We start from the raw sequence: 27,903 nt of genomic DNA on the forward strand, positions 1-27,903 counted from the left end.
ATTTTGCCTCACAACAACCTGCATGTACCGCTCTGTCATGAATAAATAATTAAAATACATTTTAAGCCAAAAAGTCATCATAAAACTATCATAAAACAATGTGTGAGACATCAGTGATCATATATCTAACCATTTCATGTACTTGTTTTCTGTGAGGGAGCTTTCAGAGGCTTTAAACTTTTCAGAGGTCTGGTTCCTATCACCTCCAATGTGAACAAATCTGACTGTGCAAGTTTCTCTAGAATGGAGCATTTCACACCAAACCACTCTAAATGACATTGTTTACATTTCAATCTTTTAAGATTTTTTGGAGTTCCCCTTTAAAGAAGTATTTAACAATAATGAAGCAGGAGAAGAAACCCTTAAAAAAGCTATTTTACTACAAGACATTGCATTAGTATTTCAGATAAGACACACTACAAGAATATAGAAAGGAAAATACTGTAGATTATTATAAACATTTATACTACTATACGACCAGGGTCCTTTCTGTGTGGTGTTTGCATGTTCTCCCCGTGTCTGCATGGGTTTCCTCCGGGTACTCCGGTTTCCTCCCACGGTCCAAAGACATGCAGTCAGGCTAATTGGACATGCAAAATTGCCCCTAGGTGTGAGTGTGGGTGTGAATGTATATGTATGTATGTCTGTCTCCCTGCGAGGGACTGGTGACCTGTCCAGGGTGTATCTTGGCTTCCACCCAATGACCGCTGGGATAGGCTCCAGCTCCCCCTGCAACCCAGAAGGATAAGCGGTTTAGAAGATTTCTCATAAATAAGACTTAATATCTCTTAATAATTGCTCACTATCTCATAATAATGAGAAGACTTTCTCATAAATAAGTCTTAATATCTCAATAATTACTTTCTATCTCATAATAATGAAAAAGCTTTCTCATAATTATGAGAAAGTAAGTCAGAATTATTAGATACTAAGTAATAATCATAAGATGCTAAATCATAATTATGAGGAAGTCACAATTATTGGATACTAAGTCATAATCATAAGATGCTAAATCATAAAGAGAAAGTCACAATTATGAGAAAGTAAGTCATAATTATGAGACATTAAGTCGTAATCATTAGATAAAATCTCATTATTATGAGCTAGCAAGTCATAATTGTGAGAAATTAAGTAATAATTATGACATGCTAAGTCATAACTATGAGAAAGTCCTTATTATGAGAAAGTAAGCCATAATTATGAATGTTTTTGTCATTATTATGACTTACAAAATAGCTGTCTTTTTCCAAGTGACTTCCATAGAAATAAAACTGCATTCAGAACGTTAACTAAATCTTTTAGTCTGTCTTTATTTCTACTGAATCTTTGGTTTCGATCTTAGAAATAACAGCCTTGTGGCGCGGTGGTTTGTGGGTGTGCGCTGAGAAGTAAAATGGCGGACTTGGCAAACGAAGGTAGGCAATGGGGTGAAGCGATGAAACCACAAAACAAAGGAAATAAATGACTTTTGAGAAGTGCAGAAACGGGTATTTGCGTATGAGAGGACAGTAATTATTCTTCTTTCCCCTTCGTTCGTGAGGGCGGTCTTCTTTTGCGAGCTGGCTGCCGGTTAATAATGAGTGAGTGTTCAGCTGCTGGAGTTAGCACGGTTAGCCGTTAGCTCAGTTCTGTGCACCCGTACAAGCGCTCTGAGGGGCTCTCCTGTGTAAATACCCCCATTAAACAGCGGGCTAATCGACTAGCTGTTTTCCCGGCCTTTCTCTTTCCTTTAAGCTCGGCTAGGTACGGCACTAGCAGCACTCCGTGAGCTCGCTAACCCTCTCTCTTAGTTTTGGCCGAGCATCTCCATATCGCCCGCTCGGTAGTTAGTTGATTAGCTGATTAGCGTTAGCAGCGAAAAAAAAACACAGTTTTATTAAAGCCGTACATAAAAACGATGTGCACTTTATACCACATTTTTTCACCATGACGCGTCTGGGGAAAAAAGCCTCTCATGGTCAGTCCATTACGGTAGGTTAGGAGGTTAAAAACACAACTGTCTGGCCTGTGGTATTAGTAAATTTGCGTAACGTAGCTGTTAGCTAGCTCACATTATTAGTTTGATGCTTTCGCTATTTTGAAATCCTGACCACAGCAGGCAGGAACTTGACCAAATATCGGATAACGTAGCTTAGCTGTCTGTAGTTAGATCCCCCAAACAACGATAGACCGGTGAATTTGTGTCTAACACTTAATCTCATGACAGATCAGTTAGTGTGGCTGATGGGTTACTGTATTTGATGGGTAAAACGCGATTTCTTTAGACCGGGAACCGTAGCCAGCATGAGCATTGAGCGGCCAGACAGTCTACCTTGTGCACGTCGCTTTTCTGCCCAGACAGCTCAATGCCTTTAACTATTTAGAGGACATTAAGTCACCTTTGGATTAATCAATATATAAACAGAATATATAAAAGTGGATTTTTTTAGAGCGCCACAGTTGAACTTGGCGTTGACGGCGCTAACATGCTACATTTGCGATGAAAATTGGCTTTGGTGAGCTTAGACGGCTATTCTTAGCTAACGCTAGTCGCCACCAGCGTAGCCGTGAGGCTCGACGGTATTTACTACCACCGGCGACAGTTTAGACTTTCTAGGAGACTGACTTGGCTGCAGATTCTTGTCCTGATCAAGATGAAACGAGCTAGCTAACGTTAGCTAGCTTAGCTACATAATGTCGTCGTTTTGTCATTCTCACGGGGTGGGGTAGTTAGCAAACTGCCTGCTAACGTATACTCGTGGCGTGCCGTGCACTTTTGTTTTGAGACAGTTGATCTCACATCACCCACATCCCTCGATTCCTTGTGCGCGATTCGTGCATCCTTAATGACTGAACCCGAGCATGAGGCTCTGAACAGGTGGCTACATCACTTCGCCAGGCCAGCCGTGTGTGATGTTCGCTATCTGGCTGGTGAACCTAACCGAGATGTGCTCCTAAATCCGGGCCCGCCCACCCCAGCTCTTAGTGTAACGAAAGCCCTGCTGCACATGACTCTGCTGGAGCTTCGCCTGCTCTGACCATCTACATTACATTCATTACTGTGTGGGGTGGTCGCATTACAGTGACCACCCCCAGAGGTGTTACTGCAGTCGCCTCCAAGGGTGATTATAGTCAGTAATTGTAAAAATTACAACTTAAAGTATGTGGAGTTCATCCAGTAACGTACGGAAATGAGTTAATTATGAATAAACCACGTTTATATGAATGTATATATACATGTGTGTATATATATACAAGTACAATGCATGCATATGATAGACTATACAGTGAGGTGAATAAAGGAGGTCTAAGATACTGTTTTCCATCCATCTTCTCATCCTTAAGCTCAAATATATATATATATATATATATATATATATATATATGGATGGAAAACAGTATCTTAGACCTCCTTTATACAGTGAGGTGAAGAGGTGAATAGTCTATCATATGCATGCATTGTACTTGTGAATAGCCCAGATTTTTCAGCTAAACTAATACTTTTGAGCAACACAGATTGAGCTTAGTGACTCATTTTTTTTTAAATCAGGATACAGTTACAGCTGTTATAACAGTTGATTTGGAGGACCACTGCTGCTAAAAATATTGTACAGGGCCAAGGCAGCTCATATGTCTTTGTTTGTTTACTGAACACGATGTGTATTCTAAACCCTCTTTAAATGTGCCAGTGTTTTATTTAGTAGGTTAGTCATTCCAAGTGCTTAAAATAACACATTCGATTTAGAAATAGGAACCTGGGTATTTGATATGCTACTCAACACCTGTGTGCTCTTGGTAACTTTAGTGGTAAATGGGTTCAGGGATACAAAAAAGAATAGCATACACACATACATGCTTAGACTGTGGCCTCATGTGTCTCAAAAGTTTGCAAAGTGGAGTCCTTTTGTTGAAAACCAATCACGTTCAGGCTTCACACAGATTTACAGACAAGAGCTACCCATTTTGACAGAAGTAGTATGCTTTTAAATGTTATTAAAGTGACCTGGCACAGGTATTGAGGTTAATTACAAAGGTGAAGGTGAAATTACACCTTCAAATTGATGGCAACTATAGTCTTTTTTCCCTCAACAGAGAAGCCTGCCATAGCTCCTCCAGTGTTTGTGTTTCAAAAAGACAAGGCACAGAAGGTAGGCCTGATTTAAGTATTATGGGTTGTATTTTTCCATCTTTTCTTTGTATCCAATTATGTCCAGAAAAGGATGGCATCCTCTTTGGAGTAGAACGATTTGGGGGAAAAATATCTACTTGTGATTTTATATTTAAGTTGCGGTTATTTTCTAGGATTCAATTTCCAGGCCTTTTTTTTGTTTGCCAAAATCGACACATCAATTTTTTCAGACTTAAGCCTTGAATATTGAGTGTAGGATGCCAGTTTGTGAGCTCTCTGTATTTGTTAAATTTCTTGAATAAAAATTAAGACAAAGGTTAAGATGAGATATAAAACTGTAGCTCTTGTGATTTAAAAGATGCATTGTTTCAGATTGCAATTTTGATTAAAAATGGTTAATTATTCAGCCCTTCCTTAGTCTTGGGTCCTCTCTGGCTTTGCTTCTTTCTTGATTTGCTATACAATGGCAACACGATAAAAATAAGTCGACACCTCTCAGAGTAAGGTGGCTGATCTGGGATCAGTTTTTGCCTTTTGTGTCAAATATAATTCTAGACAATCATCATTCTTACTAGAGGTGGGATGATGCACAAACCGAGCAAGCCAAAAACATAAATAGCCTTTCAAAGGCTGCAAAATGCTTTATTGAAAAAATGTAATCTGAAGCCTTTAAAAAGACTCTAGCAAAGAAGCTGTTTCTATCATTCTCTATTTCGTGGCACCAGAGAGATGAGTAGGATAATCTAAAATATGTATTAGTGTGCAAATTGCTGACTGTTTATTGCAGATTCATTGATAAGGTAAATTACCTTTTTTTAAAATTGAGTAATCATCACAGCCCTTGTCTCTAATGATTCTGACATGTTCCTCTCATACTGTGAGCCTGTTGATGGCATATCTCATTGTTATTTGGTTTATCTTCCAGCGTTCTGCCGAAGGATCCAGTGCAGAGGATGGAGAAGGTGCGTTTGCTTAAAATTCCACTTTGTCACCTTCAGAGTGGTAGGCAAATCAGGTTCTTCACATGCCTGATACTTATCAAGATACCAGGCTTCTTTAAAAGTTTAACAAAGAGCCTTGATAAATAGTAAGGCTAATATCGCTAGAAATGCTTTCTCTGTTAGCCACTCTGTTGCTTTTGTGCTCTTCAGCAAATGAATGCAATAGTTTGTCTCAACACAGAAATCCAGGTTGGGGCAGGATATTAAAAACAAATCTGATTTGAGCAGCATAGTTGCCTGAGATTTGCAGTGGTGTCTGGCCTGTTTATAGATTTAATCGAAGTTTCACAAGCTGTTTTTAAATAATATGACATTAGAAAGGCAGTTAAAGACTAAGCAGTGACTTAAATGCCATGGGTGGCCTTAGGTTATTGTGGATTTGTTTTTTTCAGACTCAGACAGGGAGGATGGAGAATACTGTCCTCCAGTAAAGAGAGAGCGAACCTCGTCTTTAACGCAGTTCCCGCCTTCACATTCAGGTAATGCAGCAATCCGCTTATTGTATGATTGTGTTAGGTTTTGAGTTTAAGTTGTGAAAGTCTAGATTTGTTCTACTCAGTACTGCATCTTACTGACTTTAGTCAGGTATGGTAAACCCTGCTTCAGCAAATTGTATGTGCATGTAAAATGTCCCATTCGGCTGTGCTTGAAAAGGGAGTTCCACTGATTTTTTTCAATATTTCTGTATAATAGATGGTTAAGATGTAAACAAACAAATGCTCCGTTTTAGAGAACTGTGTTAGAATTGTTCACAGTGGTGATATGAACCAGATGTTTTTGTTTTGTTTTTTTTAACTAATGTTCTACATAATGCATGGGACACAGTGAAGTACACACAAAGCAAAATAGTCCCCAGAGAACACTTTTTTTTTTAGAAATCTTTTTTTCTTAAATGTCATTATCAACGCTATATATATATATATATATATATATATATATATATTATATATATATATATATATATAAACAAACTCAAGGAACACACATACATGTGTAGGTTAACTGCTTGTATAGTTAAGAAAATATTTCTGTGTAGACATCTAGACCTTGTTTCCTACCACCACTATTAAGAAACTTAACAATAAACAACTTCACATCAGACTACTTTGAACAACTTTGTTTACATTTGAATGAAAATGTGAAAAATTGATAGAATTCCCCTTAAAGTGCAGTTATTATTTATACAAACAGCCAATGCAAAGCCCTTCATTCCTTTGAAGTGATCAGTGACATTTTTTTCATGATTTACAAGATCATGGTGTTGTATTTAAAGAAACTTTTTTTTAAATATTTACAACAGTGCTGTGTTGGTGGTTATACATAATAAAACAATCATAAAATAAAAACACTGTCCACATGGAGATGTCCGTTTGTTGTACAATTAAGTCTTATTTGCTGTTATAGAGCACAGCAGCCTTTACGCATGGCTATGAACGTGCTCTAACATGGAATAAATCATGGTGTCTACAACTACCTGTACTAAGAGGATGTAGTCATTTTTTAATAATATAATCATGATCAGTGTATAATGGGAAAATCTTTATTCTCTAACCAAATATAACACCTCTATGATAATGCTAATTTCCACTAACAGCCCTGTGGCATGTTTTATTGGCATCAGTCACTGTATGTTCACTTTCCCACACTGGATTTACAGAGCTTACAGAGGGTTATTTGCTTTTTTTTATTTTTTTATTTATTTATTTATTTATATATTCTATAGTTTTGTATGTTGTGGGCTTACAGTGAGTAGCTCAGTAAATATTTCAACTTAAAGCCTTATCTAAGTGTTACTGAATTAGCCTGTCACCAATCTGCTGAGCTGGGTCTTTTACTGCAAATACGTGCAGTTTATCACTGCAAACAAATGTGTTTGTGAGCTCATGCGTTTCTTCCTTTCCCAAACTAGATAGGAAGTGAGTTTTCACCCTTTTTGCAGGTGGAGTTCTAAGACCTCTACTCTTTTTGCTGTTGCTGTTGCTGTGATTGTTTACAACATTCAGTAGAGAACCTGTAACACATGATCAGAACATGACAGTATTATGAGAGCTTGTAGAACCGGAACTAAACCTCCAGTGCGACTGCAGCCTGTTTAACTAAGATGCAGTGGCAGTATACGTTAGCATGGGTGCTAAATGTTGTAGTAAACTGAATTATCATATGGTGGCACTTTTTTAATCAAGACTACCACCTGATCATAATATAACCATGTGGTATATCAGCTGTTATTCTAAAATGTGATACCAGTCTTCTGTGCCAGAAATGTTATCTCATCATGATGTCTAATCATAGTGTCTCTCTTCTGTTTCTCCTGCTGCAGTTTCCAAGAATAATGTGTTTATGCCCTCAAGTTTCTGCCAGTCTCCAACAGGCAACTCAGACTCAGAGCCAGGTAAGAAAGTGAGAGACTACCTCATGTAGGACTTTTAGTTGGAAATCCAAGCTCTTGTTAGAATGGAACATATATTTGGGTACTGAGGACTGAGTGTCCATATCAAATTCATTTCGGCGATGAACTGCAAGCATACCGTTATCCTTATGTGGAACCATGTCAGTTAATGAAGAGTTATTGTATTTTGTTAAAAGCTTAAGATTTTCATTATTGCTGAAATGTTTATATTGAAAAACAAGATTTTTCTTATTTAGCTGATGCATGCTTAATGATGACGATGACCGTATTGTCCAGACCAGCTGGACAACTCTAAATTTACATTGCTGTTTTGGTTGTTCTCACAAAGACACTGCTGTTATTAAGCGGCATAGCTAATGTTTTGTCTACTAAGATACTTTTACTGAAGAGATAGAAGTGAAGAATAAAACATTTCACTATTATGAAATCATTTTTAAGAAGTCATGGCTTGAGGGTCACGTTATTTATGCCCTTGGTTGTGACACCATATTCATCTTTCCATATTTGTACAGAACTTTGTGGCATATGTGGAAAAGGCTGAAAGTGTGTAATAGGAAAAGAAGTAGGTAGAGATGAAAATAAGAGAGTGCGTTTGAGACGCTCAGGGGAGCTTTTCTATTTCTGTCTGTTTCGAGTCTGAGCAGAGTAGAGAGTCAGTCAAGCAAGCTGAACCAAAATGTGCTCAGCTACCATCTTGGAGAGCACAAGAATGTGCTAAAGTAGGTCTCTGTGCCTGAAGGGGACTTATTCTAAGGGGGCTGACCAGGAAGTGGTCAAGCAGCGCTCTCTGGGGTTACCATGGAAACAGAATACTGCTTGGCTGTGGGGTACTGAATTGGGAAAGATGGATGGAGAAAGTGGGAAACTAAACTGAGCTTTATTTTAGTAGAGTGATGGCTAAGGCAGCCTTTGGGCTAGTGGTGACCTGTTTTGTAAGGTACCGCTGTGTGTGCCTATGAGAAGCTTTTGTTTGTGTCTGTGTGTGGGAGAGTGAGAGTGAACGAGAAAGGAACATGAAAAAAGACAAACATGGACAAATCAATAATTTGTCTTTGTTGTATTTATTTTATTTTCATTCATTAACTTATGTTTTCTGGGTGTTTTGTGCTGTTGAACCCTTTTTAGAGGAGAAGCCAGTTGGGTTTCGGTTGAAACCTCCGACTCTGATCCATGGCCAGGCCCCCAGTGCAGGTAAGACTCCTTCTGTGCATTGGAAGTTAGTTATTGCAGTATTTAAAGCATACCACAACAGTCTTTCTATACAAAGTCAAAAGCAAAACACGTTTTGCACTTGCTGATGCAATTTTGCCAGTTGTTATAATTATGATTTGTAACAAACTAATATTCTCCAGTTGATCAGTAGTGATGCACCGAAATGAAAATCAGTTGATGGTGGCTTAAAATTTTAGTGACTTAAAATATTAAGCTTTAGGTTGATCTCTTCCTCAGACATTTAAGAATGGCCTTTAGTTTCTGATGTAGATATGTTGGGCTTGCTCATGTAGTTTATGCTGCTTTAGACCACACGTGTCAGACTCCAGTCCTTGCGGGCCACAGCACTGCAGACCTCAGCGTTCTGCCTCATTAAACACACCTGATTCAACTCATCAGCTAATTAGCAAGGCCTTCATCAGTCAAGACAAGGGAGAAAACATAGCAGAGCTGTGGCCTGGAAGGAACCCAGTTTGACACGCCTGCATTAGACCATTCGGTTTCAGATCCAATCCATTAGTAGGCTCTTTTGCAGGTGTTCCAAGTCAGAAGCCCAAGGAGCAGCAGCGCAGTGTCCTGAGACCTGCAGTTCTGCAGGCACCACCCACCAAGATCCTCACAGAGCCCAGCAAGAGCAGTGAGTACACTGTCACAGCCGTCTATTCTAATGTGACCACAGCTTTACAGACATATAGCAGAAACATTCACATTCAGTCCTGATCCTGAGCATACTTTGTGATCAGTACTAAAATACAGTTGCCTGTAACCCATCGATGAAATCAAGCCCCAGGACTTTGTAAAAGGTTTGATGCTTTCAATTTGGCCATATCTTAAGTGCTGAAGGAACCCCCATAATTGGTTGCTAATGTGACATACAGTTGTCCTTTGAATGCACCTATTTATGGGATGACTTTCTCTGATGAGTTGGGAGCAAAAACACTTGGCACGGAACGTAAAAATGGTTCTAGCCAATGTTTGATGGTCTTGCTAGCCCTGGTGGGTTGCTTATTACAGAGCCTTTACGAAGCAGAGGTTTCTTTGACGGCTGTGTTTTGACAATGCTAATTAATGGTTTTCAAACCCAGAAACCCACAGGTATGTTGGTTAGTGTCAATAACAGTATTTAAAATTATAAGCAATGGCAAGGCTGCTAACTTTTTCTTTTGCGCACAGACAGCCGTGTTCAGCTATAGAATTTCCATGTGCAACGGTTTGATACGGATGTACATAGAAGCAGCCTCAAACACTGACAAGAAACATTGTTTTAACTTGCATTGTGTTTAACGTGTCAGAAGCGTATGCTTAAGCTGGCAGTATACTACTAATTCTTCAACATTTCTGCCTAATTCAGTAGTTGAGTAAAACAAAGACATGGTTCATTGTAGAGAAACTTACTGAGTCAGATGTTTTTACGGTGGTGGTGATAGGAACCAGAGGTCACAATGTCTACAGCACAAATGTAACCATTTTATTTATTCTCCAAAACCACCAGTAACCTACAGGTGAGGTTTTAATATGTTATGTTGATAATATTAAGATGGAGGTAAACCCAAAAAATATAATTTTTTGGGGGGACTATTTTGCCTTACAGCACCCTGTATGTACACTCTCACCATGAATGTGTTTAAAAAATGTTTTTTTTGGCAACGATCTTCTCACAAAAATTTCTTAGGCAGCGTATAAACAATTTCATGTAATAATATTCTAAGAGGGAGCTTTTAGAGTCTGTAAACGCTTCAGATGTCTATCACCACCACTGTGAAACATGTTGACTCTAGGTTTCTCTAGAATGGAGCATTTCATATCAAACCAATCAGAATTATTTTGTTTACATTTTAGCAACATTTTAGTCTTGTTTTTACATTGCAAGCTTCAATGGAAAAGTTTCCATGCGCTTTGTTTCATTTTTATTAATGTAATGAGTACTGACTAACTGGCACTGTTTTCCCCACTAGACGCAAGCTGTGGAACAAATGGCGTGGGGAAGTTTTCAGATGCAGCGACAGAAGGCCGGTCAATTTTCATGAACAACACAGACAGCTCAGACAAATCACCGGTGAGGAGGAATAGCTTGCTACACTTTTCTCTGCTTTACTCGGGTGAGACTAAATAATAAGTACACACAAACACATGCTTCTATCTCTATATATAGAGATCCATCTGTTTCTCTGCTTAATTTGTTAGCCTTCTTTAACTTGTTCGTCAAGGGACAGAATCTCAACAGCACATCACAGAGCAGGTATTTTGGGTAATGGATCATTCTCAGTACCGCAGTGACACTAATGTGGTGGTGACGTGTTAGTGAGTGTTGCACTGGCACAAGTAGATCAGACACAGCAGTGCTACTGGAGTTTTTAAACATCTCAGTGTCGCTGCTGGACTAAGAATAGTCCAACAGGCCAACACTGTTCTGTGGGCAGCATCCTCTGACCACTGACTAACAGATGAGCTATTATCTCTGACTTATTTCTGACCAATCTACAAGGTAAACCAACAAGGTAGGTCCACTTGTACCAGCACAACACACGCTAGCACCACGTCAGTGTCACTGCAGTGCTGAGAACGATCCCCCACCTAAATATATCTGCACTATGGTGGTCCTGTGGGGCTCCTGACCATTGAAGAACAGGGTGAAAAGGGGCTAACAAAATATGCAGAGAAACAGATGGACTGCAGTCTGTAATTGTGGAACAACAAAGTGCATCTATATGGTAAGTGAACCTGATAAAATGGACAGAGTGTAGATAAAAGGTGTTGTACTAAATGAAGTGACCAGTTGGTGTGTGTATATAATGTAATTGTTTTAAAGTTAATGTGCATTTTGGTTGTTGCATAAGGAAAAGCGAGCTGTAGTCATGTCGTTTGACTGATATTGATAGATTAGCTGTCACAAAGCACTACCTCATGTTCCCAGCTGAACTTGCCCTGTCACGTGTTATTCAGTCTTTGCTCTTTAGTAGTTCAGAAGTCACACATCGTTTGGCAATTCTGTTGTTTGTTTGTAGCTTTTTCTGCTGTTCACATGCTAATTTTTTATGTGTTAGTGTTGTCAAATGCTGCTACTGAAGCTTAATTCTGCTTTATTGTGTCCACCTTTTTGCCATGGATGTGACCACATGCAGAAGAAAGACAAAGAAGGGGGAGAGAATGGCGGAGAAAAAACGGAGGAGAGTGCACAGAGGAAGGATGCGGTGGTCGACTCGGGTTTTGTGTTTGGGCAAAACATCAAAGAGAGGGCAAAGGTCAGTGGCCGTTTGTGTTAATGTGGATCATGTAATTGTAATATGGATCTTTTCAGATCAGTGATTTAATGTTGGAGTGTCTATATGTTTTAGATGTTTAAGTCTCATTTTCTCCACAGTTGGATGAGAGCAGCACAGTCAGTGAGTCTAAAGACTCAACACAGGACTCACAGTCTGGAAGTACTAATTACTTCCTGCAGTACATGGGAACTTCAAGGTTACTACCACTCACTTTTCCTCTTTCTGATAGTTTGTCTTTTGAATTTTCTTTTTGTATTTTCAGTTTCTTTTTCTCCCTTCCCTTGGGTTCAGTCACGCGATTGCTCGGGAATTGTCTGAGTTTGTTTGTCTTTTCAGCTCTCTGAATGCTACCAATAACACAGAAAAAGGAGCCAAGTTTGTTTTTGGCCAGAACATGTCGGAGAGGGTGCTGGTGAGTACATGCAATGCTGCCAAACAAAAAATTACTGGCAGTACTCAGTGGTTTGGGCTTGTAAATGTTATCATAACATAGTAGCGATACACTGCAATTTCAGAGCATCTTGAAGAAATCTGAGTGAATCTGAGAACATAGAAGGGCAATGTGCATTTTATGTTTGTTTCAGAGTCCTCCAAAGGGCGGTGAATCAACACCAGAGGGTGGTAAAGATACAGCTTCAGCATCAGAGCCCTCGTCACAGGAGACCACCCCAGAAAAGAGTACGTGTCCCCTGCTTAAAGTAGCAATAGCATTAGTTGTTCAAGTCATTACAAACTTGCCTCAAACTGTGTCTAGTTATTTTGTAACATACTTTTATCTATACAAATTGACTTAAAATATTCAGGCTTTAAGGTGGCAGCTGCTACTAATTTGTCTACCTATGATGCCTTGTCAATTTTTATAGGTAACAATGTTGTACAGAAGAAAGCTTAACTTGCTGGAGAAAGCACAGAACAGTATTATTCGTGCTCAGATATCTTCCCTGTACGACATCCCTGTATCTTCAAACGAAACAAAGATAAGAGATAATTGGCTTCAGTATACAGCAGCTTGACTGTTTGTGACGTAACCATCACCACAGTCTGCAGAGCAGCTGTGCCCATATGCTCCCATGTGCGTGACCCTGCACCTCAGGGAGGCGCACTGCTATTCAAATACATAGATTTCCACCGTGATATTCAAACCACCACTGGTTTAGAGATGCCTGTTGCCTATTTTAAAGCTCTTTTAAAGCTCATAATTTCAGATTTAAAAAAAAATAAACTATGATATAAAGGAAGGTATATCTTTTCATTTATCTTAATGAAAGAACAAAAACATAACTAAAGTTTGAAATATTTAATTCAGATGCAATTGAAAAGACATGGTAATCCTGTAAAATGTTTTAAAATACAGAAATGCACACTGGCTCTTATAGAACACTTTTCATACTGGTGGCAGCTCAAAGTGCTTTACAGACAGATGATAAAACTTCACAGTAATAGAAGAAACTAAGTATTAAATTAAAATATAAGACAATGACACAGATCAAATGAAAAAGATCAATATAAAAGAGAAGTAGAATTTTAATTAAGTACTAAAAGATACCTTTTCAATGTTTCTCAGAAGTGTCCTGAGCTTGACTGTCTAATAAAAGGTGAAGTTGAGTTCCACAGTTTAGAAGAATAAGAACCAAAAGAGGCCTCTCCAGATTTTCTGTATTTTACAGAACATATTTACAGAAGGCCACTATCTACAGATCTAAGATCACATGTTGGAACATGAGCAGACAGACATTTTGTGTTGCTGCTAGGTAACTTAGTCATCAAAACTAGTTAGCAGAGCTTTAAAATCTATCCTAAAAGATACAGGTAGCCAATGCAGTTCTTTTAAAATGGAGCTGATATGAGCTCTCTGTCATGCTGCTGCATTTTGTACGAGTTGCGGAAAATACAATTTTTTTTTTAATTTTTTTTTTAGGAAGCCCGAAAAAAAGAGTGTTGCTGCAGTTAATTCTGCTTGCAGCAAATGCATGAACAAGTTTTACTCTGGCATAGAAATGAACTTGAGCAGTTTCTCAAACAATAAAAAGTTACTTTAGTGACTGTTTATATGCGGGATAAAAATGAAGCTCAGAATCTAAGATTACATCCTTACATAATTTTACATACTTCAGGTATGGTGTGGACGTTATAGTTGAGGTTCATTTCAGTACTGTCTCTGTGTTCAGATCATAGTGTGACGGAGTCTCTAGAGGAGTCAGCAGCAGCATACACCAAAGCCACCGCCAAGAAGTGCATTTTGGAGAAAGTGGAGGTCCGCACAGGAGAGGAGGCAGAGAGCAATGTGCTACAGGTCTCAAATGCAAAACAAATGCTTTTCATGTTTAAGTTAATGTTTTGCTTTCATTTGGGTTTTATTGATACTCGTATTAATTATGTTGGTTGATAATCAGCAGGAGAACGGCTCATCCGCTATAAAATTTGTCAGATTTGAGTTTTGTCACAACAGTTATCCAGTTTACCTGGATGGCTGAGCCAGGGATGTTCCGTCATGTTTCAGATGAAAATGAAAAGTATTCCACTTTGTTTTTGAGGCAGTGGATTTGACTGGACTTTTGCGTTAAGTTAGCCTTAGCCTATAATGAACCCCAGAGTGGTAAGGAGCCACCTCGGTCAACGCTGCAGTACCGTGGCCTTGTCTGCACAACAAGCCATAGATCAGCTGGTACTAATAGTGGCAATGATTGTAATATTTTACAAATTTCAGGAGTGTCTAACTGTCAGATGCATGCATGTATGGGAGCGCGCATGAGATAGATGACTTGAGAAATCCAGTAAAGCTAAAGTTAGCTTCTTATTTCAATTTCACGTTCCACCTTAAATAGTGCAACAGTTACATTCAGGTGTCAAGTGTAATGGCTGCTCTAATTAAGGTGGAATGGAAAATTTTAATAAAAAACTGGCAAGTAAGTGGACAACTTCAGTCTTGAATAATTTTTTTCCCCCAAGTTGTTGTTACTGTTATTACTGTTACTATTATTATTATTGTTGTTAAAATGTGAAGCAATATCATGGAATAATAAGCCACTGTTAATCTGTTAATGTCTACAATGGTTTTATAAAAAAAAAAAATTATATATATATATATATATATATATATATATATATATATATACACACACACACACACACACTCTCAAGCTGTCAGAAATTTTCATTTTACTGTGAAATAAATTTTTGACCATACTGCCCATAACCAGTATTGGTATTTGTGAGTTTTCCTTCATGGAATCATTTTCACAAGGCCATTTTGTACACCCATTTGCCAGGTGTTTGAAGAAACGGTCAACTTTGTTTCTGACTATTACAGTAGTCACTATTCATACTCTGAGTACATAGATATTTGTACTATGCAACTTCTCTGGAAATTCATCTGATTTGTGTGCTTTACATTACTTTTTTTGTGTATTTGAATGTGCTTCAACTTGGAATTAAACAGATGAGCCTTTAGTGGAAAAGTAAAACTGTGCAAGGAAAAGAAATAAATCACACATGACCATGTATCCAAATATGGCCTTGCAGAGTTTTTTTTACCTTGTCTTTGTCCCACAGATGCAGTGTAAGCTGTTTGTGTTTGATAAGCCGGCTCAGTCGTGGATCGAGCGAGGTCGAGGGCTGCTGAGACTCAACGACATGGCCTCCACAGACGATGGCACGTTACAGTCCAGATTAGGTCAGAGCAGCTTATTGTTCCACCTGCATTCTCATTTATTTTGATATTAGATGGATGCATGCTGTGTTCTTAATAAAGTGCACAAAATAGTGTTTAGTAGTTTTCATGTCTGAATTGTTTTTGTTTGTTTGTTTTTCCCTTTCTCTCTTGCACTTTGTTCCGTAGTGATGCGCACCCAGGGCAGTCTGCGGTTGATTCTGAACACTAAGCTCTGGGCTCAGATGCAGGTGGACAAGGCCAGTGAAAAAAGTGTCCGCATCACTGCCATGGACACAGAGGACCAGGGCGTCAAGGTCTTCCTCATATCGGTATGTTGAGAAAGACTGCTTAAGTGTGTGTGTGTGTGTGTGTGTGTGTGTGTGTGTGTGAGCATGCATGCATGTGTGTGCTTCTAAACTGGTGAATAATTTTAATATGAATCCTGCAGTTTAATGGGGTTAAATGTTGATGTTAGGGGTTTAATGTTGATCCTGATGCAGTGTTTAAAGTTGCTAGGAAAAAAGATGTTCACATGCATTAAATCAATATAAATAGATCTTCAAACAATAGTGGCAGTAAAGAAAGCAAAACTCTCAAGTCACCGTGTGGTCCAATACATGATAGAAGTAAAGGTTGCATCTCACAGCAGCACGACATCAGTGTGCAAAAAAAAATTAAATAAAAGCCACCAAATTTAAGCATTTAATGCTCCCGCTTCTAGTGGGTAAGTGCTAAAACTAACAAGTCTAAATGGCTAAAGTCAGCCCCATAAGGTAGTATTGCACTATGTTAGGAAAACGGAACATCTCTTAGAAGAGTGGAACGTTTCAGTGTTGAGCACAGTGTAGAAAAATTAATGCCATACTGAGAAAGCAATTCAGTACTGAAAGGGTCAGCCTCCAGACTACCATCCAGCTGTCCAGCCCTTGTGAGGAGGATAGTAGTGCGTGGGACAATGGTAAGACAGTGACGTTGTGTGTGTAGAAACTTATTCATTAAAATACTCTGTAATAAAGTCATAAGCATGACAGTCGTTCACGCTAGCCTTAGTGTTTAATGCAGAAACCTTTAGCCAGTGATAGAATGATAGAAAACAACAAAGGTGATAATTTGAAAAATAATCAGTGCATGATAAATGAAGTAATGTTTACTTTAAATGTATTAACAGTTTAGAGACTCTAATGTGCCTTTAAAAGCTTTATTTTTAAAAACTCATTCAAATAAATTTGCATAATTCTCACTGAAACAGGAACATAATTGTTGGATTAATAGTTCAATCTGGAAAAAAATAAATAAACCAACTATAGAAGTAATCATTACTGAATGAGTACTGGTGGTTCCTGGTCATGGATTGCACAGACAGATATAATCAGTATTTTTGTGTAACATTTCTTGTCAGTAACTGGATTAGGTATGGTTTCTCTTTGGAGCTTAAGACTGTCTGACTGGTTGTGTGAACTGTGTGCAACTGAGTGGTAACTGAGTTCAGTAGAGACAAATGACTGGTTTGTGTTCTGCAGATGGGAAGATTGCTACCTGGGAATTTAGACTAGTAGTGCAGTGGTTCTCAGTCGATGTCCTTGGTGAACCATGCACTTCAAAGTAAAGTATTTTGCCCGGTTCTGTCAGCCTATTGATCTAGGTTTGAGAGTCAGCCAAGCTCATAGTTTGAAGAGCTGTACAATTTAAAAACACCAAGAAATAAATACAAAAATAATGCAGATTTGATGGAGAATTGCTAAACTACTGCCAGGCCTATGGTGGGTCTTCAGTCCACTCAGTATCTAACAATGTAGACTACATCTTTCCTAAATAGGCTGTAGCTTATGTAGCAAGCTGTTTGCTATCAGTTGCAGTTAAGGGTGCCTTGATGGGTCTGAGCAGAGGTCTGATTAGAAGCATGAGTATACTTATTTTCTCAGGCTACTGTGGTCCTGTTGGCACCTTGTGTCAATATGCGTTTTTGGTGATTGGGTCACTTTCAGATTTCACTTGACTGCATGAAAGATGGAGGTGACTCATAGCGGGGGGGAAAGTAAACAAAAATAAAACGGAAACAACGTATGCATTGGTCTCTCTTCCCCTGCAGGGCCGAATGGTTCTGAGCACGGAGGATAACCGTTCCAGTGGCGTTTCCACTCAGACACAGTTCAACACGGAATGCCTAAAAACTGGACTCAACCCGGTTTTTTCGGCACAGCTAGCTAACCGTCCCTCGTGGTTTATATTTGTGTTGTGCCACCGCGTCCTTCTGCGTCACTTGAAACTTGACAATAATGAAATAAGTTTACTTCGCTCACATGGAGGGCAAATAAATAAAAGCAGTGCACAATTTTAAACCCACCATTTAATAAACTTAAAAGCTTCAATCTAACACCAATTTCTAAATATTGAAAAGCACTGATAACCAAGAGAGAGTAACTGGTAAGCGTTAGCTTAGCTAGCATGCTGCCAGCTCTGCTCACTACAGAACAGGTTCGATTCTGATGAGCAAAAGGTTTACTGACACAAATTTAGATGATAATGACTCAGCTCTGAGGAAGCGAAGTCGAGTGGCTGAGGTTGGAGGGACAGAAAGCCGAAATTAAACCTGTTGTCAAAGCCGAAGTTAAACCTGGTGTCTGGAGCTGGAGCCTCCTAAATAAGCTAATGCTAGCTTGCTCCTCTCTCCTAGTTAACTTAGCATAGCTGAAGAGATACAGACAACCCGGTGCAGGTTAGATTCAACAAAGTGGTGCTTTGCCATCACAAGTACAGATGATAAAATCTTATAACAGTGAGAGCAAAGTTGACTGTTTGGCGGTGCAGTACGGGCTCTGATTAAAAACACCTGTTTAGAGGATAAAGACTCATATCTGAGAGTACAAATTAGAATGACCAGTGTTGAAGTGACAAAAAGATAAATAGTCTTGTTCTGTGGTGCTTTGAGCTGTACTCGGCTAATGTAGCTAGTTTTCTGGCTACAGGTGAAACCCACTGTACAACAGGCTGTTTCAGTAACAGATTCTCAGTAACACCTGTTTAGAGGATAAAGAAGATGAGAGCACGCTGAGAGACTAGGGTTAGAGTGACCGATGGAATCAAATGTGTTTTGTGGTGGGTGGTGTGCATAGCTATTAGCCTGTTAGCAGTTAGCCACTCTTTTGTGTAGTTTTCTCGCAGCACAGAACGGCACAGTACAGCCCTGAGAACAACTTGGCTCGATAGTGGAAAAGCGGCAGTTGATGTAGATTTTGCTCAGGTTAAGTAAAATCGGATCTCATCTGGTCATACTAGGGATGCATTTTAGTGAAAAGTGTAAATGGATTTCAGCCAAAGTATGTCCAGACACAGTCTGGACGTGTAACACGTTAATGCAAAGTGTAAACAGGTTCTTTGTGATATTGACATGTTACCTGCCGTGCTGACATGGGTTTCTGGAGAAAGATGCTGTGGAGGTTGAGTCTCCCTCAGTCGGTAGGTTAAGGCTAGGAGCAGCCTCGTTTTTCCATGTATATTCAAAGCACAAACACACAGACCTTGTCTTGGTAGTGAACAAAAAAATACCCAAGTCGACACATTTACAGCATTATTGTGGCTGATTAATTGGTTAAATTGACATTTTGTGCAGTATTAAAACTTCAAATAAGATTTTTATTGATAAGATTGTGATACAGCTAGACCAATAATACATTGTGTCTCTATGCATGAACATGTATGTCTTTTATCACAATTGAAGGCAAACGTATAAGTTACTGAGTGCTTGTATGTCCACCAAATTCCTCGGCAAAAAGTGAAAACCCCATGTGTAAAACTTGGAGCATTTAATGTTGGAAGTGTGAAACTAATCAATCAAAATTAAGAAAACGATGTAAAAAAAAATAAATCAAACTGGTGCAGACTTGAGCAAACTAACTGGGCATGAAAACACTAAAAATCTGTGATATAAAATGATTGTTCTATCAGGGGAAAAAAGGAATTTATACTCTGCATGTTGTATAGTTTTGTAGTGCGATTCATGTGTTTTATCCCACTCCTCTTGTTCTGCAGGCCAGCTCAAAGGACGCAGGGCAGCTGGCAGCAGCGCTGCACCACCGGATCCTTGCCCTGCGGAGCCGTGCTGAACAGGAACCTGAGAGCACACCTGTGCCACCTCAGACAGAGATCCCGCAGTCCAACGAGGAGGACAGCGATGACGATGAACTTGCTAACAACAACAACAACAGCAGCAGCAGCAGCAGCATCACCACTGCGGGGAACACCAGCGCCAGCGGTAGGCCTTTTCCTGCTGTGGGATGTTCAGCATATGAGCTGTTTTAGTTGGATCAGCACAATGCAATACTTGTCAATCAATCCAAAATATTCATACTTTCCTTTTTACTTTTCTTTTTTCCTTCAAGAGATTAACCATGATTTACCATTTGAGAATAGTTATGCTCCTTCCATGAATCAAAAATATGCATATAGTGCTATTTGAAGCAATCTTCTATTATTACATAATGAGAGTGGTAACTTTTTTTTTCCCCCCTCTTTCCCCAGGCACCTCTGAAACTTCTGGCGAGCCCCCGGCAGCTGAGAGCACATAACACCATGCACAGCTGCCTGACTGAAAACTGCTAAACAGGGTTGGGTATTTTGTTTTTTGTTTTTGTTTTTTTTCTCCCCCTGGGTGGACAGCCTTAACCACCGTGACTATCAGCCCAGTGCTGTTGGGTCCTTCAGCTCCAACCCTGTAGCAGAGCTTCAGCATCTCTCACATAAAACTTGTGTAGTTCATTTTCCCCACTTTTGCATTTATTGTAAATCTGGAATTCAGAAACATTTTTTTATCATTTTGTTTGTTTATTTTGGTTCTGTTTTAGTTTCCTGGACTGCAAACAAACAAAACAAAAAAAAACAGAAAAGAAAAACAGAGACTTTTCCATTTATGGGTTTGGACTTGGCTGCTCATCATATTGATGAGTGTGAGGGTATTCCTCTCTCTGTTTTAAGATACGGCACATGTCACAACTGCAGTTTCTACCGCAGGACCTTTTTTTACTTTCTTGCTCTCCCACTTTCCTCTGTCTTTTTCCTCTTTCTATCTCTCTCTCTCTCTCTCTCTCTCTCTCTCATGCGCTCCTCCATGACGTCATTGCCCAAAATCGTCCAGCATCCATTCAGTAGTTTCATGTCTCTCAAACCTTGGACCCCCTTCCCCACCATCACCCCTGTTTTTGATAGCTGTAATCTTTTGCTCTGATTCTAACTTATTTCCAATGGTTCCACCAAGCATCTCTGGTTTTTCCATGCCAATATTCTTACTAGTCTGCTATGATGGTAGTTAGGTAGATCTCTTATTGATGTAATGAATAAAGGACTAAACCAACACACGGACTGTGCTATTGTGGATCTCTGCTTCTAGAATAACCCCAGCTCTGAGAAGAAGAAGAAGGAAAAAAAGACAAAAAAAGGGAATTGACTTCGCCCGTCACCATTATGGAGTTACCAGCATCTGCCTCGCAGGTTTGCATATGGACAGATGTGCTTATTTCTCTTTGATTTGAAAAAGATTACTGAAGTTTAAGTTGACATCTCTACAGATACTCATTTTTATTTTCCATATTCCGAAGGTTTGTAATATGTTAACTTTTTTATTGTTTTATTATATTAACTTTTTATCCATTTCATGTCATTGGAGACAGTACAGTGGAGATTTTGTTTTTCTTTGTGTGTTGAAATTTGGAGTGCATTTAGAAACCCAATATGAATACTGAACTTCTCATGTAAATTTCTATGAATATATTATCATTTATTAGAACATGTCTCCAATCTCCTTTGCAAAATAAATAGTAAAATCAGAGTTTAAAAAAGGAAAAACTTTGAAATAAATTTTTGTCTAATGTCAAACGTGGTGCATCAGTTACCTTGTTTTTCCAAAAAGAAAGAGGCTGGGTTTGTTAGTGAACATTGAAATGTCAAAGTTCTGAAATGACTAGAGCTAAATGTTTAACAGTGAACAAAGATATGCAGTCATCAGCTAGCAATGTTTTACATAATACCAATTGGTGGTTCACACCTTTGTTCACTAGCGACATTGTTGCTTCCCTAAAGAAACGTTTCAACAGCTACAGTTTTGGCTCGTCAGTGGAAGTAAGCGCACATTGTTCAATGTCATTTTTAACATTAGCTACTTTTGCATTGATAGAACTTTGGTTTGGGTTGTTATTATAGCACAGTTAATTGTGAAAGAAGATGAGCTTAACAACTGCAGTTCTGCTGATAATTTGGCTGGAGTAATAGGGTGGTGTTTTTTTGTTTTTTTTTTAACTGCCCACCAGAGGGGGTCAGAGATTACTGTTACTAGGGTAGTCCTATCTGTTTCATTTATTGTAATAGATCCTTTGTACATTGTAATAAATTAAGCTTTCCTTTACGTGCGATCAAAAAAATTAGTGGTATTCCTGTGTTGTCTTATGTGTGGTGTAATGATAGTTTATGGCAGTTTTCTTTGAAATCTGAAAACATTTGATGTGCAAAAATTATAATAGACAAAAATGACAATTTTATAAAAGCTTACAGGCATGGTTTATTTTTTCAAGCATGCACCATAAACAGCAGCACCAATGCATTTTAAGCACTACCTTCAAATTAAAATTTCTGCATTAACTGCTTATTTTCCAAAAGCTTTATTTTAACTCCTTCCCCAAAATGTACAGATATGGCACTCTGTATCATTTCTAATACAAATAAGGATCTTATCAAAAATCTTAAGCAAAGTGAACAGCTGAGCAGAGTGAGCAGGATTCACAACTGTAGCTTTCAATCAAACCAGTGCAAGCTGTGGAGACTAGAGTTTCCATGCATTCTGCATCATGGTCACAAAGTAGTCGTCACTGTCAATGGATGCACTGACCCCGCTGTAGTAGTTCACAAACTCCTCCAGAGTGACCTGCCACAGAATGTTAATTCATGTCTTATTCAGCTACTTCAAGAAAATTACCACTTATTTAAAGGAATATTCTATCTGTGCTTATCTGTAGCATATAGTCAATTACCACAGATAATTTTTTTCCTTTATTTGTAAAATACGCTTATGCAAACTTTGAACAGCCTAAGTCAAATTGTCTGATTTTCTAAGTTAAAAGTTAACACATCCTATACTGAAAACTTAAATGGCATTTCTCTGCAACTTCAAGGACACACTTTCTATTTATTTGCTGAGTCTGACTTTTTTTGGACTAGTCACTTTTCATGTTTTATGTTTTTTCCAGGATATTCAGCAAATAAACAGTAATTGTATGCTGAAATGTGCACCACTGAGTTTTCTGTAGAGGTTTTGTTGTATGTTCACATAGAAAATGAATAAAACATCATTTCACTGGGGGCACACAAACATCTGCATACGACTGTATAACTTTCAATGCACCCATACGACTTTTCCCTTCCAATACTGATCTGATAACTGATCCTCAAGTATCTGCTGATACGGAGTACAAAGCTAATCCTAACTATCTAATCCAAGTACTTGTTAGGTGCCCATAAACACCTGACCTAACATTTATACCACGTATTAATGTATTTTGGTGAAAGCAGTGTTGTGAGTCAAAAAGAAACCATACTGAACTTTTAGGAATGACATTTTCTGGATAACTTCATGTTTGAATGGTTTCATCACTACAAAAGTTGCTGTGCTCTTGGGTTTATCTTAAAATGCTTACTTAAATGTGATGTTTTGAAATCCCTCCTGGTCATGCCTGCCCTCAAACTACTGACGTTACAGATTTTGCAATGGCCATTTTTAGTATTGCTTGTCTCAAGGGTGGAATAATCCCACACTGCAAATATGTATACAATACAAGCGCATCAGAAATTGCTTCATTGTACCGGTATCTGCTATTTCCGATACTGATGCTGTGTTTACGTGCCAGTATCGGAGCAGATACCAATAAGTTTTCCAAGTAACACTACTTATAACTCGCCTATAAGTGAATGGGCGCTTGCCTCAGCACCTGCCTATTCAACTACAAATGCGTTCTGAGTGAAAGTGTTTAACGTTAAGTACAAGGAAATGAAGGAAAAAGAAGGAAATCAAGGAAAAATTTCCATGTAGGCAACTGAATGGAGACTAACTCAAGGAGCTCTGGCTCAAATTCAAGGGAAATAAGCCATGAGTGATCAAGAGTGTCCGGGTCTACACTGATCTATTGAATTATTTCAGCTTGAATCTTGAGTTTAATATCACAGTTTGACTGACCTTTCCATCTTTCTCGTATGGTGAATCGAAGCTTTCGAGAAAAGAGAGGAACACTTGCTCCTCAGTCCACTGGCCGCTCTTATACTTGGGGTGATGTTTGCTATTGTATACTCCCTGCAAGTCCTCCATGGTCACCACCCCGTCACCAGTGCGGTCCAGCTTCTGGAAGGCCTGTTTGATCACCTGCATTCTGGCACTAGACATTGGGGGCTGGGGACACACGGTAAGAGCATACCCAGGTTAGTCACGAGTCAAATGCTTATTTGGAGATGGAAAAGTCTTATATGTTGGTCTGATGAAGACGTTGAGCTTGGACTGAACATACAGTATCTGCCTTGTCTTTCTAATTGACCAAGCACAGGCATTCTTTATAGCTTTTCTGTGACAAACGTTATCATACACTGTCTTGAAAAAAGTGCCAAACATGTAAGAATTTACCTACACCTGTGTCAGACTGCTTACCCTTAGTTTCTCCAAAAACTCGTTGAAGTCAATGGTGCCACTTCCATCTTTGTCCAGTATGGTGAAGATCTGCTTGGCCTTTTCATTTCTGACACACACGCCACACGTCTCCAGCCCCTTCTGAAACTCCTGCAGGTCCAGAGACTTACTACCATCATCGTCCATGATGCGGAAGGTCCTGGTTGTGACAGAACAGCAGCAGTGTCATAACCGCATTCTACTGCACATGTACTGTATGTTCTAGCATTCGTCTCATTTCAGATAAGAGGAGGAAAGGCCCATAAAAACACATTTCCTTGATGTTTTTGAAATGAAAAAGTTGGATGTACTATATATTTGATTGTGATGTCACAACCATGACACACATTTACAGTTGTATGTAGTTTGGGCACCCTTGGTCAAATTATGTCTTGTTGATTTTGGAAGTAAAAATAAGTACACATTCTCTACAGAGAACACACTTCTGCCCATTGTAATGCACAACGGCATTTATGTAGTGGAAATATTGGAAAAAATACAACATAAAATGTGGCCTGTGCAAACGTTATAGCACATTTATATTTTATTTTTCCAAAATATTAAAGTCAGCACAAACATAAAGTGTGCACTAAAATATTTGTGCAGAAAAACATTTAAGTTTGTTCCCTGTAGAAAATCAACAAAACATGTACTTTGTCCTGGGGTGTTCAAACTTATGCATATGACTGCTTTACGAGTGATGAGTGGTGTTACAGCCAACAGTCTGTAACAGAGTTACTGTAGAAGTGGAATAGAAGATGTAGGGGGAAATGATTATACGTTGTGCTGTTCCTGGCTGTTGACAAGCAAATGTATCATTGGAGCCTTCCAGAGGATCCACACATCCAAAGGAAGTGGTTCCAACATTCCTGAGGATTTCAGGCTGAACCTCAGTTTGCTCTGTACATTTAAGCCCTGGCTGCGTTCTGAGCGACGCACAATACAGGGCAGCCAATCAGAGCAAAGGTAATTTACATACATCAACCTTAAAATAAGGCACTTGAATTTGGTTGCTGGAGAAAGATGTGGTCTATATGACTTGAGGCTGCTCAGTCTGTAAGAATCCTCACTACTACAGTTAAGGTGAGATGCAGCCTCTCAGTCAGTGTTCATGGCACTTTTCCTCCATGTGTGTTTAATTCGAAAGATAAAGGATAAAGAGAGGTTGGAAAACAGTCATGTAAAAATGAGTTGCGACTGATGCTGGCACATAAAACCACACTGACGTTATACATGGACTTTGGGGGTATGGGGTTAAACCAAAAGAATATGAAGAATATGTTCTTAAAACCAACAAAGGGATCTTTACACATCCTGGCTACGTATGCATGTGCATTGGGTGTCAGCAGTGAAGGAGATGTATCAAGATAAATCAAAGTCTTGCCTTCCCAGCCCTTTGATCCCAGCTGCTCCTCTGCTCAGACACTGCTGCCTTAGCTCCTCCAGTGCATCTGCCATTTTTTCTTCTCCGGACCTCCTTGAGTTGCTCCAAAGACGAATCTAATGGTAATGGACCTGCTAGAGAGGGTCAATCAGTGGATTAGAGTGACATCACTTCCATCAAAACTTTCTCTCCTGTGGACTGGCAGTACAAAGCAACCAAGTAGGTCTGTAATGTCCCTCAGGTGCTACTGTAGTTTGGATAAAAAGCTCTGAAAGTGTGTAAGGAAGTCCTCGGAGAGTGGTGATTGGCATGGGAATAAAAGATCCGCTTGGGCAAACAAATACGCCCCAGGGGGCTTTGTTGGCTTGGAAACTAAAATGCAAATAGTGTTACTGGGTAACTATGGACATAAGCCTGTGGCACAATGGAGAACGGCCAGCCTAGTTAAACCTGCCTTATCTAATACTGTTCATATCTTCTGTTGATCATTCCTCATATAGCATAAAGCTGCAGTCTGTGCTGCATCTCAGAGCATCTCATTCATCCTACAGTGTAACCTGAACCTGACTCTGTAACCTGCTTTCATACATGATGCATTATATCTTCATCAGCAAAGCCAAGCACACTACTCAAACGAGGTATCCAAGGCAACCAAAAAATAAACAAATAAATAAAAACAGGCCGTCTAGTTTAGCACTCCTAATAATCGCTGTGTTGGACTCAGAGTGATCTAATCTGTCATTCAGAGGAATCTGCGTGAGAAAGATTAGGCTTAACAAGAAACGTGCGATTCAGAAAGATAAACAGAAGCTGCCTACCTTTCACCTCGGTACACAGTTCTTTCAGTTGAACATGCTCTTTGCCCCGCCTTCCCAGGTGGTCGTCTAGGAAGCCCCGCCCATCTATACGTCAGCTGTGTTGTCGAACGGCGTCCAGGGTTGCCAGATTGGGGTTTTACGGACAGATTTTGTTTGGATTCGGCGGAGAAACGGTGATTTAGTGCGTGGACACAGTGAGGGCTAGTTTGTGATCAGTTTTCTGGGTTTTTTTTTTTAAAGAAAATAAAACGAATGCACTGAATGCTTGGTTTAATAATGCAGCTGAAATCTGAACAGGCCCAACTTTTCCCACACTCGTAAAAAAGATGGTTCTTCAAGGGTTCTTTGGTAAAGAAAATGGTTCTATATAGAACCATGAACGCTCAAAAAACCATTTGCATGCTTAAAGTGTTCTTTGCATGGTCAAATGATTCTTTAGATTGATGAAGAATGTGTTGTGTATGGTTCTATAGCACCAAAAAGGGTTCTGCTATTGTGACAATGTTAAGCTACGCTCTTAAAAAAGATGGTTCTTCAAGGTTTCTTTAGCAAAGAAAATGTGGTTTAATAATGCAGCTGAAATCTGATCAGGGTTTAACTTCTCTCCACACTCTTAAAAAAGATGGTTCTTCAAGGGTTGTTTAGAAAAGAAAATGGTTCTATATAGCTATAAATCATATTGCATGGTTAAAGGGTTCTTTGCGTCATGAAAGGGTTCAGACGGATGCAGAAAGTGCTGTAAATGGTGACATATCAAACCCTTTTCAATTAGGTTCTGTATAGAACCAACTATAGCACATTCATGCACACTTTCTGAAGAACGCTTTCATGATGCAAAGAACTCTTTAATCATGCAAAACCATTCATATAGAACCATTTTCTCTACTAAAGAACCCTTGAAGCACCAGCTTTTTTAGGAGTATACTAATAATAGAAGAACCTTTTTGGTGCGGTATAGAACCCTTTTCAAAAATGTTCAAGATAGAACCATATCAAACATTCCCCATCAATCTGAAGAACCATTTTACCATGCAAAGAACCCTTTAAGCATGCAAATGGTTTCATGGCTCTATATAGAACCGCTGTCTTTACTAAAGAACCCTTGAAGAACCGTCTTTTTAAGAGTGCACATCTAGTCAGTTATCAAAACTTTTATTGACATACATTTTATTCACTCCTGATGAGAAGAGCACTTCGGCATTGTTCACATTGTTCACATTGTATTATAGATTAGAATTATAACGGCCCCTGATCTGTAGACATATAGCCTATAAAGACAAGCGTCGCTTGTAATAGTGTTATTTATTTACTGAAAGCATGTGATCATGAATATAAACAGGAGCAAGTTTCTTCGTCCAAA

General features: G+C 39.0%; 2 protein-coding genes across 5 annotated transcripts; one reads left to right on the top strand and one right to left on the bottom strand.

The window, feature by feature from the left end:
• Positions 1–1,364: 1,364 nt before the first annotated feature.
• Positions 1,365–22,040, top strand: ranbp3b (RAN binding protein 3b). Of its 3 annotated transcripts, none has more exons than XM_036555930.1 (17): positions 1,365–1,415; positions 4,072–4,127; positions 5,034–5,070; positions 5,502–5,588; positions 7,430–7,501; positions 8,645–8,710; positions 9,255–9,368; positions 10,687–10,787; positions 11,854–11,973; positions 12,093–12,190; positions 12,331–12,406; positions 12,579–12,672; positions 14,163–14,287; positions 15,547–15,667; positions 15,833–15,975; positions 19,676–19,898; positions 20,165–22,040. In XM_036555930.1, exons 1-17 carry the CDS (start codon positions 1,394–1,396, stop codon positions 20,209–20,211), a joined length of 1,602 nt encoding a protein of 533 aa, XP_036411823.1. In that variant the 5' UTR covers positions 1,365–1,393; the 3' UTR covers positions 20,212–22,040. The 3 variants fall into 3 exon arrangements, with proteins under 3 accessions (XP_036411823.1, XP_036411825.1, XP_036411824.1); XM_036555932.1 differs by having other exon boundaries at positions 9,267–9,368; XM_036555931.1 differs by lacking the exon at positions 1,365–1,415 and having other exon boundaries at positions 4,026–4,127; positions 9,267–9,368.
• Positions 22,041–22,173: 133 nt separating this feature from the next.
• On the bottom strand, positions 22,174–26,608 carry capsla (calcyphosine-like a). 2 transcript variants are annotated; one of them, XM_036555933.1, is made up of 5 exons: positions 26,544–26,608; positions 25,726–25,859; positions 24,324–24,501; positions 23,862–24,071; positions 22,174–22,556 (listed from the first exon to the last, which is right to left on the bottom strand). In XM_036555933.1, the coding sequence occupies exons 2-5, from the start codon at positions 25,797–25,799 to the stop codon at positions 22,455–22,457; spliced, it is 564 nt and encodes a 187-aa protein (XP_036411826.1). In that variant the 5' UTR covers positions 25,800–25,859; positions 26,544–26,608; the 3' UTR covers positions 22,174–22,454. The 2 variants fall into 2 exon arrangements, with proteins under 2 accessions (XP_036411826.1, XP_036411827.1); XM_036555934.1 differs by having other exon boundaries at positions 25,726–25,856; positions 26,544–26,591.
• Between the last annotated feature and the right edge of the window lie 1,295 nt (positions 26,609–27,903).

Source organism: Colossoma macropomum, unplaced genomic scaffold, assembly GCF_904425465.1.
Source record: "Colossoma macropomum unplaced genomic scaffold, Colossoma_macropomum, whole genome shotgun sequence".
Taxonomy (NCBI): Eukaryota; Metazoa; Chordata; class Actinopteri; order Characiformes; family Serrasalmidae; genus Colossoma; species Colossoma macropomum.